Below are 21163 nucleotides of genomic sequence, written 5' to 3' on the forward strand. Positions count from 1 at the left end.
CCGGGATGGGGCTGCGGGACGGCGCTGAGCCCGAGGCGGCGCGTCGGGGGTGGCGGCCGGGCGGGCACCGGGAGCTGGCTGACGGCGCCGGGTCCGGCCGTGACGATGGCCCCGCGCTGTCTGCAGTCAAGCGCCTGGAGCGGGCGCAGCGCACGGACCGGCTGGACGCGCTGTTCGGCTTCGAGCGGCCCGCGGAGCCCGGTGAGCGGACGGGCTGGCTCATCAACATGCACCCGGTATGGGCCGGCGCGGCAGGAGGGGCACGGGGCGTCCAGTGGGGAGACCCCCGATAGGGCCTGGGGAGGGGTTTCCCACCGAGACACCCCAGCCGTACCAGGAATGGGAGTCCCACCGAGCTATGGCCGGTGGGGCTGGGGGCAGGGCTCCTATGGGCAGACGTCCGATACAGTGTGGGGTGTAGGGGGAATGCCCCACCGAGATACCCCTGATGGGGCGTGGGGGAGTAAGTCCCCTGGGGAGACCCGAGGTAGGGCCGGGCGGGGCCGTTCCCACTGACAGACCCCGGCCCTGCTCGAGGGAGGAGGTCCAGTGTCCCTCCTGGGCCCCCCGTGTTTCCCTGGCCCTAGCGGAAGGGAAGTCCCGCACAGAGACTTGCGGTGAGATCCGGGGGGAGCTGTCCCGTGGCGGGGTCCCGGGGTAATCTCATGGTGTCCATGGATCCTGATACCCGTGGACAGACGGAGGTGCTGGATGAGGACCGGCGGTCAGTGAGTGCAGTGGACTACTACTTCATCCAGGAGGATGGAAGCCGCTTCAAGGTGGGTACCAGGGCAAGTGGGTGTGCTGTCCTAAGAGGGAACCTGTCACCATCATCTGTCTGCTCCTTCCTAGGTGGCCCTACCCTACCAGCCCTACTTCTACATTGCCACCCAGAAGGTGAGGAGGGCAGGGCTAAGCTCTCCAGGGGAGGAGACAGCATCTTGGGGAGCTCAAGATCTCCTGGGCAGTCTGCTTTGGGATGATCTCCTCCCAAGGACAGAGACACACTGCTCAGCCCCAGGTCTCTTGGCAGGGCTGTGAGCGGGAAGTGTCTTCCTTCCTCTCCAAGAAGTTCCAAGGGAAGATTGCGAAGCTGGAAACTGTCCCCAAAGAGGACTTGGACCTGGTCTGTATCCCTCTGTGCCATTTTTTTGGACCTTGCACAGCTCTACTAGGAAGGGATGAGTAGGAAGGAAAAGCAGCATCTCCTGATGCTGTGGCATCTCACAAATGTATTTACTATGGCTAATTGCTTATCAGCAGTAATTACATTCCTCTTCTTGAAAATATCAGCTGTTTCAGACAATGTGTTCAGGATATTAATTTCTGAAATTAAAGTGGCTGGAGGAAGAAGAATACTGCAGAAGGGGGATGCTGCTTATGCTTGACCCTTTCTTCCTCTTTTTCCCTGGGTAAATTCCACTTGTGGGTGCCTGCACAAGCAGCAGGACTGGCTGGGCTCTTGCTGTGCTGCTGTTGTGCTCTTGACACCCAGCAGAATGTCTCCTTGATGCTTTACTGTCAGTCCTGTTGGCCTTCCACCCTCTCATAGTGCCCATGCCTGAGCTGCTGTTCTGCTGCTTTTCAGCCAAACCACTTGGTGGGCCTGAAGAGGAACTACATCAAGCTGTCCTTCAACACAGTGGAGGACTTGGTGAAGGTGCGGAAGGATATCTCTCCTGCTGTGAGGAAAAACAGGGAGCAGGACCAGGCCAGTGATGTCTACACGACCATGCTGTCGAGGTGGGAGCTCTCCACAGGGGATTCAGTCAGTCTCTTATGTTAATAATTCATAGAACCATGGAGTAGTTTGGGTTGGAAGGGACCTCTAAAGGCTGTCTAGTCCAACTCCCCTGTGATAACATCTTCCACTCTCCCAGATTGATCCAATCCCTGTCCAACCTGGCCTTGAACACTTCTAGGGATCCATGGGCAGCCACAGCTTCTCTGGGCAATGTGTGCCAGTGCCTTACCACCCACTTAATAATTAGACCTCTTGATTATTTCCCAGCTGTCCTCAGAGTTGTTGTCTTGCCTGTGTCTGTGCCCTGCTATGCCTCTCTACCACCCATCTTCAGTGTGGTTCTTCCTGCTCTGTGCTGCACATCAAGAGGCCCCAGAGCTGATGGAATGGGATGTGGTGGTATCTCTGGTTTTCTGTCAAAGTTTGCCTGTTCCCTGTGAAAGGATCCAGAGAAGCAATGGGCAGCCTTACTTCTAGTTGTGATCAAGACAGAAATAATCCAACGTTTTCTATTTCTCTCCTGTCCCTGACTCCTGCTAGTGTCACCTGTGGCAGTGGTCATTCTTGCCGTGTACTCAGCACTGGTGAGGCTTCACCTTGAGTGCAGCATCCAGTTCTGGGCCCTCAGTTTAGAAAGGACATTGAGACTTTGAGTGCGTCCAGAGGAGAGCAACAAGGCTGGTGAGGAGCTTGGAAGACAAGCCCTGTGAGGAACAGCTGAGGGAGCTGGGGTTGTTTAGCCTGGAGAAAAGGAGACTCAGGGGTGACCTTATCACTCTCTGCAATTACCTGAAGGGTAGTTGTAGTTTGTGGGGGTTGGTCTCTTTTTCCAGGCAGCAAGTGGCAGACCGAGAGGACACGGTCTTAAGCTGCACCAAGAGAAATGTAGGTTGGATGTTAGCAAAAAGTTTTACACTGAAAGAGTGGTAAAGTACTGGAATTGTCTGCCCAGGGAGGTAGTGGACTCACCATCCCTGGATGTGTTTAAAAGAAGGCTGGATGTGGCACTCAGTGCCATGGTTTGGTTGAGGTATTAGAGCATGGGTTGGACTCGATGATTTTAAAGGTCTCTTCTAACCTAGAGATTCTATGTGACACATGGGTAAGGCAGTTGCTTCCCTTTGCTCTTGCAGTGCTCTGAGTGGGGGCAGTCTAAGCACAGATGAGGAAGGAGCCTCCAAAAAAATTGCCAATCAGATGGACAACATTGTGGATATGCGGGAGTATGATGTGCCCTACCATGTTCGCCTTTCCATCGACCTGAAGATCCATGTGGTGAGCTTTGCTTTCCCAGTCACATTCCTGAAGCACAGTAAAGCTCTTTCTCTCCAACACCTTTACAAAAGTATTGGTGATAATGACTTCATGTCTAGAGCTCAGTTCTGTTCTGCTGGGCTTCTCCTTAGTTAATGGCACACAGAAAAGCTACCTGGTTAATGCACAGCCATAAGTTGAGCCTTTCTTCTGGGCTGCCTGTTTGCCACAGTTCCATCCCCAGCAGCTGGACAGTGACGTGGGGATGTTTCCCTGCCATGAGGCACTGCCCACCCTTGTCTCTCCCCAGGCTCACTGGTACAACGTGCGGTACCGGGGCAGCACCTTCCCCCCCGAGATCACGCGCCGGGATGACCTCGTGGAGCGGCCGGTGAGCGCTGTGCGCGTGTGTGCCCAACAGACTGGTGTCTGACGTGCTGCCAGTGTAGAACCATGGTGGCAGGGGAGCACTGGGCTTGGGGAGTGATTTTTGGGTTGCTAAAGCACTCAAATGATTAATGGGGATGTTCTGGTTCACTTACTGGACCAACACTGGGTTTTATGGGGAGCTGCCCTTTCAGTCAGCTCTGGAATATTTTCTAATGGATTTGGTCCTGCTCAGGATCCTGTTGTTCTTGCCTTTGATATTGAAACAACCAAACTCCCTTTGAAGTTTCCTGATGCAGACACAGACCAGATCATGATGATCTCCTACATGATTGATGGACAGGTAAGGATACCAGGGTGGTTTCCTTTGGGCTTGGGCAGCAAAGCCAGGAAGCAACCCAGCATTCCCCTCCAATCCTGCTGTCTCCAGGCTTGCCATGCTGTCAGCTGCATGATGTATGGTTGTTTGAATAGCATTAAAGGCTGGGTGATGTACTGGATACAGAGTTTTGTGGAACCCAGCCCAGGTTGCTGGTGCTTCTCTTCAGGAGAGAGACAGCACCGGTGTCCCGTGTCGTCTCTCCATGGCCACATTTTCCGATGGTCGATGATGCTTCAATGAATGACTCCCAAAATGTTGTTACCTCTTGACAGAAGCTCTGGCTTTCAAGAGGAAAGCATCCCATTGCTTGGGCAGCATTTTTGAGTTATCTGCACCCCCAGTCCTCCTCACTGCCTCCTTGTTGCCTCCTCAGGGCTACCTGATCACAAACAGGGAGATTGTCTCAGAGAACATTGAAGACTTTGAGTTTACTCCCAAGCCAGAGTATGAGGGTCCATTTTGTGTCTTTAATGAACCAGATGAGGTAAGTCAGTTCTGCTCTGCAGAGTTATATCTGCCTGGAGCTTTTCTTGCCCAGAGAGCCCATTCCCTGGCAGATTGCCTCCCTGGGAAGCACAGTAAGTCCAGCAAGGTTGCTTGTACTTTTGTTTCTTGGGAATGAGGGTAAGAGAGATCAGGTTTGTGCTAGGTGCAGAGGAAAGAGGAAGGGTGGAACAAATCCATCACCTCTTTGTGGAGGAGATGAAGTTCCTTAAAATACATGTCTTTTCTGTTTCACCCCAGGCTCATTTAATCCAGAGATGGTTTGAACACATCCAGGAGACCAAACCCACCATCATTGTCACATACAATGGAGACTTCTTTGACTGGTAAGATCAGGGATGGTGACTGTGCCATCAGGGATGGCAATGTGTCATCTGAACTAGAGGGCAAGGTCAGGTTCTATCCTCGACATCCTTCCATAACTCAGTGTGGGGAGGCCTTGTGGCCATATGTTGAGCAGCCATGTCCTGCACCTCACCAAATCCTGTGGTCATTGGACTTGGCAGTAGGACTTTCTGAAAGGTCCCATCTGCTTGCCTGAGCTGCTTTTAAAACCCTGGCAATGTGGGAATGTGAGCATGTGGATGAACTCAGTCATGGGAGAGCAGGGAGAGGGTCAAAAGAGACCTGAAGGATATTGGAAGAGGTGTGCAGAAGAGTCTGGGGAAGCAAGAGGAGAGGGACCATACACCTCTGCCTCCAGGTGCAGGATACAAGCAAGCAGGTTTTGCCTCTTGAGCCACAAGATGGTTTGGGTTGGAGGAGACCTTAAAAATCATCTTGTTCCAACCCCGCTACCATGAGCAGAGACACCTTCCACTAGACCAGGTTGTTTCAAGTCCCAGCCGGCCTTGAACACTTCCAGGTATGATGTGTCTACTTGTCCTGCAGGAAGTTTTCCCTGTGACCAGATACACAGATAAATCACAGGAAAAATTCTTTACGCAGTTTATAACCAAGTTGTCATGGAACCATTGTTGGAAATGCAGGAACATGGCTGTTCTGCTCCTTCTCTTCATGCTGCCTCTTTCTCCAGGCCCTTTGTGGAAGCAAGAGCTGCAGCTCATGGAATTAATATGTATCAGGAAATTGGGTTTCAGAAGGACAGCCAGGGAGAGTACAAAGCATCCCAGTGCATCCACATGGACTGTCTGAGGTACTGAATGCTGCCCCTCTGCCACATAGCTGTGTCTTTATCTCTTCCATTCAGATAAAATACCTACAGTTGTATTTAAATACTGTTCTTGTGTTCTGTCAGTTGGAAACTTTGTGTGTCACCTTCTTCAGCTGTGTGATTATCCATTCCTGTGTTGTCTTCTTCCCCTTGGTGTGCTGCATCCCAGGAACTGTCAGGTCTTCCCCTGAAGGGCTCCCAGGCTGCTCTTGCCCTGCAGCCTTGGGTGTTTGATCGCTGATTTGGGAGGACAGAGAAAGAGAGAGGGAATGGGTTAAGATCTGGCTATTGGAGCAGGGAAAGGGACTATAGCCTCACCTACCAGCTTCCTGACATAGAGGGAATAGGAAAGGACACGTGGGAGAGACAGAACTTTGGGGTTTTTTGTGGATTTCCCCCCGGAGCAGACTGGGCTCTGGAGCACAGCAGGATGTCCTTGCAGTTCTTGCTGGTGGGGTCTTCTTCAGTGGTGAAATATTTATCTTAAAGCCACTGAGGGAGCTGGAAGGTGGAAATTATGAGCAGTGGTGGTGGGATGGACAGTGGGCATTGTTCTGGTTGGGCTAGCCAAAGTTGACAGCCTTGTGCCCCACTGTTCTTGGATGCTCGGCTGAACTTGATGAGAGATCCCCATGGTAGTTGAGATCCCCTTCACAATCTTGACCCTGTTTTGGAGGTCAGGTCTGGTTTCTCTGCACAAACTGATGTTTTCCTTATTCTGTCCAGGTGGGTGAAGAGAGACAGTTACCTCCCAGTGGGAAGTCACAACCTGAAAGCAGCAGCTAAAGCAAAACTGGGTTATGATCCAGTGGAGCTGGACCCTGAGGAGATGTGCCGGATGGCCACGGAGGAGCCTCAGGTATTCCCTCCCTGTGCCCTGTGGGGAAACAAACCTAGAGCAGCTGCACTAAGACTGAGTCTGTAAGTTAGACTGGATTTTGAGAAATTAACTGAATCTGTCTGCCCAGTTTTCCAATGCCTTAGAGCTTACAGGGAGAAGGAACAGGATTCCTCATAAGTGCTTCTGGCCCTGGCATTACACTGTGCATTCTCTGGAATTATTTAATCAGTGTGGGGTGAAAAGCACTGCTGAAATCAGAAACACCATGAGGAACTGAGACCTGATGAGGATGCAGGAGAGGGTTAGTGCTGCAGGTGTCACAGGCAGGATGTTCTGCTGAGCAGCTTCCTGAGACCCAGACTGGGCAGATTATGTTCCTTCAGCTCATCTTCCCTGTTCCTTCTCAGTTAGAGCTGACATGTTGCTGTTTGATTAGAGCTAAAGCAGGATGGTCTCAGAAGCAAATGCATTATTTTTTATATTGTTTATACTCTTTATATATATAAACTATATTTAATTTTTTTACATATATATATATATATATTCTTTATGTAGTCTGTGGAGAAGTACACGTTTTCCTTCTTCTGTTGATAGGAGAATGTCCAGCAGGAAGCAATGAAAGATCATTGTCATTGAGGCCCTATGTCACTTGGGATTTGGGTTAATTTGTGTCTCTTGTTCCTTGACAGACCCTGGCCACCTACTCAGTGTCCGATGCCGTTGCTACTTACTACATGTATATGAAATATGTGCATCCCTTCATTTTTGCCTTGTGTACCATCATTCCCATGGAGCCTGATGAGGTGAGTGCTTTCCCAAAATTATGATCTCTTTGCTGGGTGAAGTGCCATGATTCCCACACTGCAGGGATGCTCTGGCCACAGATCTGATTCCCACTGCCTAGACACTCTGCATGTGTGGCAGGGAGGAAGGAAGGGTGGATTTAGGGGCTATTCCTTGCTCCTATAGCTGTGGGGTGTTTGGAGACAGGTTTCTAGAAGAAGAAGACACCTGAGATTGGGCAGTGCAGGGTTGGAGGAAGAAAGTATGGCTGATGCTTCATGCTCAGCCAAGTTCACTTGCAGTTGTGGCCATGCAAAGTTGGGTGTCCTGATGGCTGTTGTCAGCTGTAGGGAGTATGATGAGGAAGCTGTCAGTGCTAAGCTGTAGAAGATGTCAGTTTGTTCCCACCTGGTGGAGCTGACAAAGGCACTTGGTGGAGTGATGTTGCAGATGTGTCACCAGCTGAAGCTGTCTGCTTGTTGTGTGACAGTCCAGCCTTGCCAGTGCTGGGACAGCACTTCTGCAAAATCACAGGCTGGTTTGGGTTGGAAGGGATCTTAAAGATAATTTTGTCCACCCTCCTGTAAAGGGCAGGGATGCCTTCCACTAGACCAGATTGCTCCAAGCTCTGTCCAACCTGGCCTGGAACACTTCCAGCAATGGGGCAGCCACAGCTTCTCTGGGAAACCTGTGCCAATCCAGTGCCTCACCACCCTCACAGGGAAGAATTTGCTCCTGATATTTAAATCTACATTTTTTGACTTTTAAACCAGATTTGGTTTCTCATGTGCAGGTGTTAAGAAAAGGATCTGGGACACTGTGCGAGGCACTGCTGATGGTTCAGGCCTACCATGCCAACATCATCTTCCCCAACAAGCAGGAGCAAGAATTCAACAAACTTACCGAAGATGGACACGTGCTGGACTCTGAGACCTACGTGGGAGGCCACGTGGAAGCCCTGGAGTCTGGGGTGTTCCGCAGTGACATTCCCTGCCGCTTCAGAATGGTAATGGGCCAGCAGCCAGCCCCGTCCTTGTGGGTCAGTGTGGTGGGGAGGGATGGCATTCCTGCTCTTGTTGGCATCTGCAGTGTATCTCTGCTGAGCTTCTAGGGCAACACCTAGAATCACAGAAATCAGTAAGGCTGGAAAAGCCCTTTAATGCTGCCAAGTGCAGCTATTAACCCAGCATTGCCAAGGCCACCACTGTCTCCAAGTGCCACATCTGAACACTTCCAGGGATGGTGATTTCATCACTCACCTCAACATCCTGTTCCAATGCTTGTAACCTCCAGGAGACCCTTGCTACCTGAAGCTGTGCTGGGATGGGAGGAGATCTCTAAGTGGCCATCTGTGCTTCAGTGGGAGAGCAAGAAATCCAGAGCTTGTTGACAGCAGGGGATGGTGGTGAAGTAGGGTTTTGGGTTTGTTTTTCAGCCAGTGGTTCTTGGAAGTTATGCCTCTGTCACTTGGGATTTTGTCCTCTCTCCTAAACTGAACTTCTTCTGAACCCTTCCTGAGGGGTTTTTACCTGTTTCTGCTACCTCCATCACTTCCCCCAGTGCCTCAACATGTCCCTTACGGCTTAGAGGTCCCCAGGCCAAGCAGGGACAGGGGTGCAGGGCAGAAGCTGCCAGCCTGCAGCCAGGGACAGCTCCCTATGGCCTCACTGGCTCCTCATGTCCCTGTAGAATCCTGCTGCCTTCGACTTCCTGGTGCAGCACGTGGAGAAGACCCTGCAGCACGCCATCGAGGAAGAGGAGGGTCTGCCCTTGGATCAGGTCACCAACTTCCAGGAGGTACAGCACCTGCAGCATGGCTGAGCTGAGCAGGAAACTGGGATTGCAGCTCTAAAATGCTTGTTTGGGTTTGGTTTATGCTCTGCAAAGAGAGACTAAACAGCCCAGCCTGGGGATGAGGATCTCTGCCCCATCTCAGGAATGCAGCTCCTGCTTTTCCCTTCACAGGTTCAACTGAGGGCAAAGCTCTGAGAGAGCTGGAAAGGAATTTAGGGAGAAGGCAGACCCCTCAGATATCCCAAATACTCTTGTTCCTCTTGTTCCCTACTTCTTATCAGCTACAAAAGTGCAGGTTGCCCCTCTCCAAATCCAAGTTTGGAATTTCTTGGAGGGCAGCACCTCTGGTCTTTGCTGTTGTCTCCATTAACCCACTTGCACTGAAAAGTTTCTTGATCAAGTCATATTTAGGAAGCAGCTGCTCCCACTTGCCAGGTATCCCTACAGAAAAAGCTTATCCTGGAGGTTCAAATCAAAACCTAAAGCACCAGGGTTCAAGGAGTCTCTGATCTGCTCCTTTAGTCCTTTAGATCCATCCCCAGAGCCTGTGGCAAGTGTCCATGTGAAGAAGATCCAAATTCAACAAGTATTTGGCTCATTAATACCTTCCTGCCCTAGTTTCACTTCTCTGTCTTACCACAGGTTTGTGATGAAATCAAGGCCAAACTGAATTCCCTGAAGGATGTTCCCAACAGAATTGAGTGTCCTCTTATCTATCATCTGGATGTGGGGGCCATGTACCCCAACATCATTTTGACCAACAGGTTGCAGGTGAATAACATTAATTTTGTCTCTCCTAATCTGACTTCCAGATGACCCATGATGGTCCATCTGGATCCCCTTAAAAACAATGGCTGAACTTTCTGCACAGGGTAGGGGAAGTAGATATGGCTGGCTGTAAAATCTGGTCAAGCTGCCATGGAATTGTGGAATCATGGAATTACTTTGGTTGGAAAAGCTTTCTAAGACCATTGAGTCCAACCAGTCTGCCAGCATTGCTAAAGCCACCACTAGCCCATGTCCCCAAGTGGCACATCCACATGGCTTTTAAATACTTCCTGGAGAATGCCACTCTGGACAACCTGGTGTCTGATCACCCTTTCAGTGAAGGATTTTTCCCTAATATCCAACCTAAATATTGTCTGGCACAACTTGAGGCTGTTTCCTCACTTGTTCCCTGGGAGTAGAGCCTGACCCCCACCTGGCTCCACCCTCTTGTCAGGGAGTTGGAGGAAAAAGAATGTCCTCCCTGAGCCTACTTTTCTCTGGGCTGAACCCCCCGCTTCCTCAGCTGCTCCTCATTAGACTTGTGCTCCAACCTCTTCCCCAGCTCTATTGTCCTTGTCTGGATGGCCAGGTCTTCAGAGATTCAGCTACAGCTTTAGCTAGAACTCTTCCCAGAAACCCAGCTGTTGTTTTGGGGGCTTGTGCTCCCAAAAGGCTCTGGAAAGGGGAACTCATTGAATACCATCTCTGATGTTCATACCTGTGCTCTGCTGCCACTCAGCACCTGTTCTAGCATGAGTTGTTATTTGGGGACCTGTCCCTCTATCACCTGTGTGTCTGTTGCTGTATCCAGCCCTCGGCCATGGTGGATGAGGCCACATGCGCTGCCTGTGACTTCAACAAGCCAGGTGCCAACTGTCAGCGCCGGATGACGTGGCAGTGGAGAGGAGAATTCAGTAAGTACAGGAAGGACCATGTAGTGCAGCCCACAGAGATGGAGCCAGATTCCTGCTTGTCCCCTGAGAGACTGAGCCCTGCCTTCCTCTGCAGTGCCTGCCAGCCGCAGCGAGTATCACCGCATCCAGCAGCAGCTGGAGTCGGAGAAGTTCCCTCCCTTGTTCCCTGATGGAGCACCCCGTGCCTTCCATGAGCTCTCCCGGGAGGAGCAAGCCAAGTATGAGAAAAAGCGCCTGGCAGGTAAAAAAGGAAAACAAGGTCATGATCCTGGCAGTGTTTTGCAACCTGGACTGTGAGCAGTGTTCAGCAGTAGTGACCCCCTCCTAGGACTGTGGGGTGAGGTCAGTCTGGTCTCAGAACTTCTCCAGGATTCCAGCAGACTCGTGTGCTTCCTAAGAGGAGCCAGGCATTGGTACCTTTCTCAGTGCTTCCTTTTGTGTTGGAGAGCCACAGATTTGAGCTGAAATATGAATGGCTCCGTTTTTTGTAAGGCTACTAAATAAAGCCACTTAATGAAAGGGAAATCACATTATCCTATCACCTGGGGTGATGCTGTCCAGCAGAACCACCCAGCTGGCTGAGGGCAGAGCCTGGGTTTGTAGGTGGGCCATATGATTAGTTTGTTTTCCCCCTTGCCCTCCACCTCTGTAAAGGTTCCATATTGGAAAGATTCCATATTGGAATCTTCCTCTCCCTTTGCAGTAGGACTGTCCCCCTCTCACCCATGCCTTATGCTTAGCTGCCTCCCGTCCCTACTCTGCTCATCCCTCTGTAGCAGGGCACCCGTCCCTGAGAGCCTCCCTTTGCCTTCTCCCCTGACCAGATTACTGCCGCAAGGCGTACAAGAAGATCCACGTCACCAAGGTGGAGGAGCGAGTCACCACCATCTGCCAACGAGAAAACTCTTTTTACGTGGACACAGTGCGAGCGTTCCGGGACCGCCGATACGAGTTCAAGGGTCTGCACAAGGTACTGAGCTTGGGTGCTGTTCAGATTGTCTTGCCAAGCCTGGGGACTTCTTGTGCCTTGCTGAAAACCTCAGAGGATTACTCTGTTGGCTTCCCACTGATAGAGAGCAGGGTGTTAGCTGTTTGGAATAAATTCTTCCCTGTGAGGGAGGTAAGGTGCTGGCACTGGTTGACCAGAAGCTGTGGCTGCCCCATCCCTCAAAGGTCCAAGGCCAGTTGGTTGGATGGGACTTAAAGCAACCTGGTCTAGTGAAAGGTGTTCCTGCCCAAGGCAGGGGGTGGGATGAGATGAGCTTTAAGGTCCCTTCCAACTCAAACTGTTCTACAAGGCACTGGGGCTCTATGTCTGGCAGAGTTAATTAGTCTGTTGCTTCACTGTTCCCCCAGCTGCCTCTTTTGCCATGATTCCCAGGGCTGACAGAGGCTTTTCCTACACTGGTGGTTCTGCTGTTAGCTGGGCATCATGGATTGCAGCAGGCAGTGTATTGAGTTCTTCCCTGCACACATACGGTGCAGCACAGCTGGTGCTGGTTGAATTCCGATCAGTGACTGGAGGTGCGAGTCTCTTCTAAGTGACAAAGTGCCTCTGGCCAACCCCTTCTGTGCTGCAAAAGGAAATGGGATGTTTGACTCATGATGCTGATCTTTGGCAAAGATATTCCTGTAGAGCTGCAATGCTATACTGGGACCAAGTGGAAAGCAGTTGGGTGCCACTAGTTCTGATATGTGGAATTGTATTAACTCTGCCCTTGGCATGCAGGTGTGGAAGAAGAAGCTCTCTGCAGCAGTGGAGACAGGAGATGCCTCTGAAGTGAAGCGCTGCAAGAACATGGAGATCCTCTATGACTCCCTGCAGCTGGCCCACAAGTGCATCCTCAACTCTTTCTACGGATACGTCATGCGGAAAGGGTAAATCTCCGCTGGGCCATCCAGGATCCTCTAGAGAGGACCCTTGGAAACCAGGATTGTTCTGGTGAGGTAGTTGCTTCCTGAAGCACCAAGATGAGAATAGGTCTTGCTGTAACGCTCTTCTCTTGCTTCTACCCCTTATTCCTCATCCTGGAGACTCTTACCAGGCATTAAATTATGGGAATCTTGTCTGTTAGTGGATTTTCAGCTTTTCTGGAACATCATAAGTAGAGAATTTCATAGGAGAACAATGTTCCAAGGCCTGTGTTGTGTTTCTTGCCATTGTTCCCCTGGAGATCTTCCTGCCCTTCCATAGCTGGGTTTTGGAGGGAGCATGCAATGCTTTTAACTGTGACTCCTCTGCTCACAGAGCTCGCTGGTACTCCATGGAAATGGCTGGCATTGTCTGCTTCACGGGGGCAAATATCATCACCCAAGCCAGAGAGCTGATTGAGCAGATTGGGTGAGTGTGTGCTGAGCTGAAGAAGGTCCATCTGCATCTAGGACAGATGTGGGAGCATGTTAAACACTTGAGTTTTCAGAGGGATAGGACACATTTCCAATGAGGAAGAAGGGCTGGGAAAGCTGGGGTTTTTCATCCTGGAGAAGAGAAGGCTCCAGGGAGACCTTAGAGCCCCTTTAAGTGCTTAAAGAGACTCCAGGAAAGGTGGATACAGATTTTGGGCTACAGCCAGGAGTGTTGGGCAAGGGGGAATGACTTCCCACTGCCAGAGGGCAGGGTTAGATGGAATATTGGGAAGAAATTCTTCTCTGCACAAGTTGCTCAGAGAAGCCGTGGCTGCCCCTGAATCCCTGGAAGTGTTTCAAGGCCAGGTTGGACAGGGCTTGGAGTAACCTGGTCTAGGGGAAGTTGCTTTTGCCCATGACAAGGAGTTGTTGGAATGAGATGAGTTTTAAGTCCCTTTCAACATTGAGTGCTCTGTGATTCTCTAATTCTGTGAGCATTGAGATTCCTCATACTGTTGTTGTATTTGAGGGTTTGCTTTGCAGAAGGGAACAGAGGGGATGCAAAAGGCTGCTGCTGTTTTCATGGGGATCACAGAGCTGATCCTCACCTCTCATCTGCTCTGCCTGACAGTGGCCTTCCTTCCTTCCTTCCTTAGGAGACCTCTGGAGCTGGATACTGATGGGATTTGGTGCGTCCTTCCCAATAGCTTCCCAGAGAACTTCGTCATCAAGTCAACCAATATCAAGAAGCCAAAAGTAACCATCTCTTACCCAGGTGCCATGCTGAACATCCTGGTGAAGGTGAGTCTGGCACCTGTCCAGGCCAGCTCTGCAGCCTGGGAAAAAGGAGATGGACAGCTGGGAGAGCAGGGAGAGCCCCTCTTCCATCTCCACTCCCTGTGTACTGGGTGAAGTGTTGAGGATGATACCCCTGGAGAGCATCTGAGTGGAGAAAGAGGCTCAGCATCCCCCATCAGAGAGGGGAGCCTGTAAAGGGCCAGGTTAGGTGCATGCTTACCTGTGCAAGTGGGGAGTCCAGCACAAGGTCTAAACCTATTCTCTGCTCACTCCAAGCTCTGTAAGACAAGGAAATATCATTTTAGGGTCCAAAGCCTTTTTCTTCTCAACAGACAGGTGTTTTGACTTTTGAGTACTAAATTTTGCTGTAGCTCTCAGAGGGGTGCTCAGGTGTCCGTTTGGGCAGGGTATATCCCAGGGGCATGGCCTGGTGTGACCAGACAGCTGTGGATTGAAACTGTTCTCCTGGGACTGCCACAGGAGGGCTTCACAAATGACCAGTACCAGGAACTGCAGGATCCAGCCTCGCTCACCTACACCACACGCTCAGAGAACAGCATCTTTTTTGAAGTGGATGGTCCGTACCTGGCCATGATCCTTCCAGCCTCCAAAGAGGAGGGCAAGAAGCTGAAGAAAAGGTAAGATTTTGAAACTTGAAATATTCTCTTTCCCTGAGTTAACAGACTAAGGATCTCGTTGCCATTGTGCCTGTGGGGCATGTTTGTCCTTGCCTCCAGAGCCAGCAGCATTTGACTCACTGGCTTTAAATGACAAGTTTCTTACATCAGATCATCTTTGAATCCAGCTACTATGACAGTAAATTTTAGCAGATAACAGCAAAATAACTTTTCTCCAGCCTAGTGACCAGACATCTCTCTGTTTGGCTCTGAGATGTGCAGGAGAACATTGACTTTCCTTTTGAGGATTTCTAATACTGCTTGTATTCAATCTAATCTGTTAAAACTCAGCAGTTCCTGCCTTCCTATCTCTCACAAGCTCACAGTCTTCCAGTAACACTTCTATGTGTTTCTCCTTCCCCCTCCATCTGTAAGTAGCACTGGTTCTGTCATTACTGTCACATTACAGGGTAGTTGTACCCAAAACTTCACTGATTTCTCAACAGCCACCTCCTAACCAAGAATGTGAGCTAGAACAGTAGCATCTGTTATTTTGGGTGGCAGCCCACAGACCTGGATCTGACTACAAAGCATACTGTTGCTGTCCCCAGCACCCTCTGTCCTCACAATTCTGGACTTTTTTTGTCCTTATTCCATGACAGGACAAGGTTCAGCACACACCATTCCCTGCCAGTGCCCTTCTCCAGGCATTCTGCAGGAATCAAAGTGTTGCTCACTTTGGGCTATGCTTGTGGGACTCCTCTCGGAGACTCTGGATTCCTATAGTTAAGGGATCTTAGAAAGGACATTTATTTCCTGGTCACTCTCTAACCACAACAGCCTGGAGGTGGCTGCAGACCCCATGGTTGGTGGAGGAAGGAAGAGCTGTGCTGGTGGGAATGTGGGCAGGTGGGAGAAGGACTAGCCAAGCAGGTTTGAGTATCCCCTCTCCTCACCAGTTGTTCTCACAGTGATGGTTTGAGTTTTTGTGTGACATACAGGTAATATTTTCAGGGCTGTGAAAGGCAAAACAATGCAAGAGAAAAGGCAAGAGGGAGAATGTTCCCTTAAGTGTGTCATGGCTGTATCCAGTTTCCTCTCAACCACTCTGCCAGCATTGGAGTTGACAGTTTCCTTCTTTCTAAATCTCTTCCTAATACCTTCATTTCCATTTGGACTCTCATCTCCCACCCTTAGTTACACACAGTTAAGGTCATGCTCCACCAATTAAGGTCACTTCTCTCCATCAGTGAGTGCTGCATCAAGGTTTGGTGTGCTTAGAACAAAAACACATGAAGCTGCTGGATTGAATCCAGAGGAGGCCCTGGAAATGCTCCAAGGGCTGGAGCCCCTCTGGAACAACCTGGTCTAGTGGAAGGCATCCCTACCCGTGGCAGGGGTGTGGGACTGGATAACCTTTAAGGTCCCTTCCCCTGTAGTTTGATGAGTCAGTGTGGATGAGCTGGGGAAGAGCTGATGTCCTTTTCCAGACCAAGGTGAAATGGCTGCTAGAGAAGCTGTAGATTCTTGAGATTATCCGGGGGCTTCTGTGGCTCCTTTGAACGTGCTGGATGGTGGACAAAGGCATGGGGAGAAGCACCCTGGCAGGAGGGACATCAGTGGCACCCTGGGGGACATGTCCCTTGGTGCAGGCCAGGTTTATTCACACTCTCTCCTAGGTATGCCGTGTTCAACGAGGATGGGTCCCTGGCTGAGCTGAAGGGCTTTGAGGTGAAACGCCGGGGAGAACTGCAGCTGGTGAAGATATTCCAGTCATCTGTGTTTGAAGCCTTTCTGAAAGGCAGCACCCTGGAGGAGGTCTATGCTTCTGTGGCCAAGGTGGCTGATTATTGGCTGGATGTGCTCTACAGCAAGGTAGGCACAGCTCAGCAAATCTGTGCTCTGAGGTAGAGCATGGAAAGGAGCATCTGAGCTGGTCAGGCACTGTGGGAGGTTGGACGTTGCTTGCACAGTCAGTGGTCCCCTGTACCTCTTTCACCATCAGTCGCTTCACAGAGTGTGGAGTGCAAGCCAGAAACCCACACTCCCTCTTTTCTATAGATCCCACTGGCAGCTGCACCCAGAAACAATTCCCAGGCTCCCTGTAAAGAGAGACATCAGCTGTGTGTGGTGCTCCCTGTTCCTGACAGCCGCAAAGTTTGATCATTCGTTCTTTCTAACTTTGGGCTTTTCCCTGTCTTTCAGGCTGCCAACATGCCTGATTCAGAGCTGTTTGAGCTCATCTCAGAGAACCGGTCCATGTCACGCAAACTGGAGGACTACGGGGAGCAGAAGTCCACCTCCATCAGCACTGCCAAGCGCCTGGCTGAGTTTTTGGGGGACCAGATGGTGAAGGATGCAGGGCTGAGCTGTCGCTTCATCATTTCCAAGAAACCAGAAGGGTCTCCAGTCACCGAGAGGTAACTTCATCTGGACGGGCCAGGACTTCTGGCCTTGTGGGAGAAACCAAGAGGGGATGGGCAGGTAGCAGGAAGGGAGAGAGCTGGAATACATGGCCAGAACTGGAATACATACCTGAATCTGGCACAGGCCATGAGCAGGGCAGTGGGGAATACTGTACAGCCCAGTGGCCTCGTTTAGAAGGAGTTTAGAAGCCTGGAGGATCTCCACAGGCTGGGAGAGTAGATTGTGGGGTGCTAGGACATGGATTCCCTGCCTTCCCCAGGGCTATCCCTCTTGCCATCTTCCAAGCCGAGCCCAGCGTGCGCAAACACTACCTCCGAAAATGGCTGAAGAGCCCCTCGCTGCAGGACTTCAACATCCGTGCGGTGAGTGAGGCATCCCTTCGGATGTGGGACGGGCTCCTCCTTGGGGCAGTAGCTGCCTGTGCTCACGAAGCAGGGGGCTGGGGTGGGGGTGCTACTGCCATGTTTGATTCTGTGTCTGGGGGCCATTCTGCTTGGATTTCTTCACTGCCCAAGTTCTGCCCTCTTCCCAGATCCTGGACTGGGACTACTACATCGAGAGACTGGGCAGCACCATTCAGAAAATCATCACCATTCCTGCAGCCCTGCAGCAGGTATGGGGCAGTGCAGGGGGTGGACAGGAGGTAGGATTTGTGCTGGGGACTCAGTGTGATTTGGAGCTACTCTGCAGGTAAAGAACCCAGTGCCGCGGGTCCGACACCCAGACTGGCTTCATAAGAAGCTCCTGGAGAAGAATGATGTGTACAAACAGAAAAAAATCAATGAGCTCTTTGTTTCAGAAGGCAAGAAACAGGTAAAGAGGATGAGGGGAAGCTGCTAGCTGTGCCAATGGGGCTTTTCTCTTGTAGCCCCCATCTTGCTGCTTTCCTTGCTCTCTCAGGTTCTTGCCAGCCGGCCTGTGGAGGGGGCACCCAGCTCACAGGTGGGTGACATAGAGGACTTTGGGGCTGTCAAGATCCCTCAGCCACTTGTTCCCATTGCAAATAAGCGGAAGCGCATCCCTGCAGCAGAGGAAAGCCAACAGCTGTCCCAGGACCTGGAGCTGTCCCAGTCCTGGCGGGAGATCCTGGGACCACCTCCACCCCTTGGCACCACCAAGGTAAGTGAAGCAGATTGAGCAGGGGATGCCCCAGGACTTTGCTCATCCATTCAAGCAGCTTGGGTGCTTCCAGGAGCAAGCTGTGGGTTTTCCAAAACACTCTGCACACACATGGCTCTGGGATACAAGGGGAAATATACCAGGAGATAGAAAAGCAACCACTGATAGAGAAAAGGGGGGTGGTGGCTTTGCAGCTGGGGCAGAACCATGATATGGGACAGGGGACTGGAGGGCTAGGCTGTATGGTGTATGCTGTGGGGCTGGGAGGCCGTGGCTGATTGCATGCTTGCTGTCACCCCGCTCAGGAAGAGCACCTGGTCTGGCTGCGCTTCCAGCAGAAGAAGTGGGAGCTGCAGGCTCGGCAGCGGAAGGAGCGGCGGAAGAGGCGGCGGCTGGAGGACGATGGCGGGGGGGCAGGGGGAGGAGCAGTGCGTGATGCTCTCTCCAAAGGGCTGGGCAGTTACCTGCGCCAGAGAGCGCGCAGCATCCTGGACTTACCCTGGCAGCTCGTGCAGGTACCGGGGGGATCTGCCACACAGCAGCCTGGGGCACCAGCCTCACATTTACACTCTGGGTCAAACGGTGACGTTCAGGAACCCCGACCTACCCCATGGAAGTGTTAGCTCTAGGGAGCCCAGGAGGGGCTGCAAAGCCTCAGACTCGCACACATCTGGATGGAAACAGGTGCCTACGCAGTCATTCTTGGTGGCTCTGGGGTGTGTGGGTAGATCTGCTGGTGGGGCAGCTCTAGTTCACGCCACAGGCAGCACTCCACAGTTACAGAATGGCAAAAACTTCTGCTGAGGCTGGGTGAGCTTTCATGTCCCACTGGTCCCACATCCTGCTCAGTCAGTGCCACCAGAGCTGGGGTCCCAGGATCACATCCTGGAATATCTGCAAGGATGGAGATATTAATACTATTAAATTAATATTATTAATACCTTCCATGGGCAACCTGGACCGGGTTTACCTTTGCAGGGAAAAAGTTTCTGACATGCAGAGGGACCCTCCTGCATTCTGCTTTATTCCCATGATGTCTGGTCCTGCCACTGGGCACCACTGGGAAGAGCCAGGTTCTGTCCTCTCTGCACTTTCCTTTGGATATATATATGTGGATGAGAGCCCTCTGAGCTTTATCTGCTCTGGGATGGACAGTCCCAGTTCTGCCAGCCTTTCCAAATATGAAAGATGCTTCAATCCGTTCTTTCTCCTTGTGGCACATCACTCCATTCAGTATGTCTATGTCCTGTGTTGAGAAGCCCAGCATTGGACGTAGGATTCCTTCTAGTGGTGCCCAGAAGCAGACAATGTACAAATGAAGAGGTGGGGTGGTGTCATCCAGGTGTTTTTACAAACATTTGTTATGTGTGGCCACCTAAGCCCAGCCTCTGTCACCCACTTCATCATCCAGAAAGGTCTCAGAGCTGCAGATTCAGGACTTCAGAGTGACTTGGAAGACATTCCCTGGAGTTAGTTGGCTAGCCTGAGGCAGAGTTTTCTTCATGGTACCCTGGGACAAGTAGCAGGACAGGGGGACTGCAGAGCTGAAGTGATGCCTCTCTAAGCCCCCTGCTTTGTTTTTAGCCACCAGCTAACCATGTAGATCCCCAGAGCACTCTGCAGATGTAGGTACTGACGCTGACTTCGTGCCTCCTGTCCCGCAGATCGCTGAGACTGGCCAGCCTGGGCTGTTCCGGCTGTGGGCAGTGATAGGGAGTGACCTGCACTGCATCAAGCTGATCCCCCGTGTCTTCTATGTCAACCAGCGCATCCCAAAGCCTGAGGAGGGAACAGCCTACAGGAAGGTGAGGACCTGCCCCTCTGGAAGGGGAAACAGCTGCTTGCACTTAGGTAAGACACTTCACCTCCCCTTACAAGCATCTGCAACACCTCATTCTTCTACCCCATGGATATTCCTCATCCAGGCCTTAGTCCCTCTGCTAATCCCAGCCTGCCTGAAAATCAAGTTTTCTGTTACAGGAATTTATAACGTGTATGAGCATAACCCACTGATTTCCTTAGGAGGAAACACCAGGAAGTAGCCTGGCTCAAAGCCTGGGTCCTGGCAGTGGTGCCATGTGGTGGGATGTGTCCCAATAATCCTGTCCCTTACTTTGGCAGGTAAACAGGATCCTGCCCCGCTCAAACTTAGTTTATAACTTGTACGAATACTCTGTCCCTGAAGACATGTACCAAGAGCACGTTAACGAAATCAACGCAGACCTCTCTGCTCCAGACATCGAGGGAGTGTATGAGACACAGGTAACTCCTCCAGGTGCTCCTCTTTAAAGGTTGCTGAGCAGTAGCTTGTTAGTCTGAGCTGCAGTGAGACACCAAAGATCCAAGACATTGTCCAGGAAACTGGAAGTTATGCTCGTACGGACAGAAATGCTGAGTATCTGCACATGGGTTACAGTATGCTGAGAAAGGGACTTCAGTTTATTTGGAGTTAGGAAACTTTGGGGAAAGAAATGGAGAGCTTCCTCTAAACTAATCCAGAGCTAGTTCTGCTGGTATTGGAACCAGGAAGGAGAAGGGGCATTTGAAGTAAAGCTGGGGGAAAACCCAACATATGTGGAGTGATACATAGGTCTGAGCATCTGAGTGCCATGTCCTCTAAAACAAGGTTGTAAAAGCTTTAGAGAAAAGAGCAGCATATAACTTGGAAGTTGGGAAGAGCAAGTACAACCTAAAAGAAATCCTGTAGAAAGCAATGAGGCTAAGATTAAATTTGCCATTGCTGAAAATAAAGGTGGAAACCTGAGATGCTTGCTTCAAGTGAGGATATTGGTTTGTCAAGCAGATAAAAACCTGATGACAGGAATTTAACCAAGAAGATACTAAAGTGAACAGACCTGGCCTGTATGGAAGTGGCAGGATGGACCTCACCATTGTAAGAGTGGAGTTAAAGAAAGCATAAAGGCAGGTGAATTTTGTACTGAAATGCACTGTAGGATCATTATGGATGGAAAGTCCTGAGTAGGACAAGCTTTGCTGTCAATGGAGGTGCCACTGGCTATGAAATGCTTTCCGAGGTGCAGGAGGCTGCAAGGGCAAAAAGATCATCACAGACTTGGGAGACTTTTGCTACTGAAGTTACTGGTACAACCTATGAAGCACTCCAGTGGAACGTAGTTAAAGAAAACTCTTTTTTATTCACCTTAAGTTTCTGCTTTTGAAAAATTTGAAGAAAGGTTTCTCAAGGCAAGGTACAACTCTTAATGATTACATGGAGGCTGTGAGATCCTCTGGTGATGTAAAACATTGAACCATATATGCCATCAGCAATTGAAAAAGGTGCCCACCAACCA

General features: G+C 50.9%; 1 protein-coding gene across 2 annotated transcripts in view; it reads left to right on the forward strand.

Annotated features, from left to right (window-relative positions):
• The window catches only part of POLE (DNA polymerase epsilon, catalytic subunit), a 29942-nt gene continuing 8779 nt past the window's right edge, over nucleotides 1-21163 (forward strand). For both annotated transcript variants that reach the window (XM_056504532.1, XM_056504533.1), the window contains exons 1-32: nucleotides 1-236; nucleotides 699-779; nucleotides 853-897; nucleotides 1034-1126; nucleotides 1589-1743; nucleotides 2878-3019; nucleotides 3309-3389; nucleotides 3621-3728; nucleotides 4141-4251; nucleotides 4512-4597; nucleotides 5308-5427; nucleotides 6172-6304; nucleotides 6976-7089; nucleotides 7863-8075; nucleotides 8759-8866; nucleotides 9506-9634; nucleotides 10443-10545; nucleotides 10640-10786; nucleotides 11370-11515; nucleotides 12275-12423; nucleotides 12794-12886; nucleotides 13548-13692; nucleotides 14170-14327; nucleotides 15986-16181; nucleotides 16512-16726; nucleotides 16993-17095; nucleotides 17266-17346; nucleotides 17424-17546; nucleotides 17634-17852; nucleotides 18158-18367; nucleotides 19517-19657; nucleotides 19974-20114. In XM_056504532.1, the coding sequence (XP_056360507.1) occupies nucleotides 6-236; nucleotides 699-779; nucleotides 853-897; nucleotides 1034-1126; nucleotides 1589-1743; nucleotides 2878-3019; nucleotides 3309-3389; nucleotides 3621-3728; nucleotides 4141-4251; nucleotides 4512-4597; nucleotides 5308-5427; nucleotides 6172-6304; nucleotides 6976-7089; nucleotides 7863-8075; nucleotides 8759-8866; nucleotides 9506-9634; nucleotides 10443-10545; nucleotides 10640-10786; nucleotides 11370-11515; nucleotides 12275-12423; nucleotides 12794-12886; nucleotides 13548-13692; nucleotides 14170-14327; nucleotides 15986-16181; nucleotides 16512-16726; nucleotides 16993-17095; nucleotides 17266-17346; nucleotides 17424-17546; nucleotides 17634-17852; nucleotides 18158-18367; nucleotides 19517-19657; nucleotides 19974-20114 (4320 nt within the window). In that variant the 5' untranslated portion in view covers nucleotides 1-5. The remainder of the gene's footprint in view (nucleotides 237-698; nucleotides 780-852; nucleotides 898-1033; nucleotides 1127-1588; nucleotides 1744-2877; nucleotides 3020-3308; nucleotides 3390-3620; nucleotides 3729-4140; nucleotides 4252-4511; nucleotides 4598-5307; nucleotides 5428-6171; nucleotides 6305-6975; nucleotides 7090-7862; nucleotides 8076-8758; nucleotides 8867-9505; nucleotides 9635-10442; nucleotides 10546-10639; nucleotides 10787-11369; nucleotides 11516-12274; nucleotides 12424-12793; nucleotides 12887-13547; nucleotides 13693-14169; nucleotides 14328-15985; nucleotides 16182-16511; nucleotides 16727-16992; nucleotides 17096-17265; nucleotides 17347-17423; nucleotides 17547-17633; nucleotides 17853-18157; nucleotides 18368-19516; nucleotides 19658-19973; nucleotides 20115-21163) is intronic.

The sequence above is a fragment of the Oenanthe melanoleuca genome, chromosome 15 (genome assembly GCF_029582105.1).
Source record: "Oenanthe melanoleuca isolate GR-GAL-2019-014 chromosome 15, OMel1.0, whole genome shotgun sequence".
Classification (NCBI taxonomy): Eukaryota; Metazoa; Chordata; class Aves; order Passeriformes; family Muscicapidae; genus Oenanthe; species Oenanthe melanoleuca.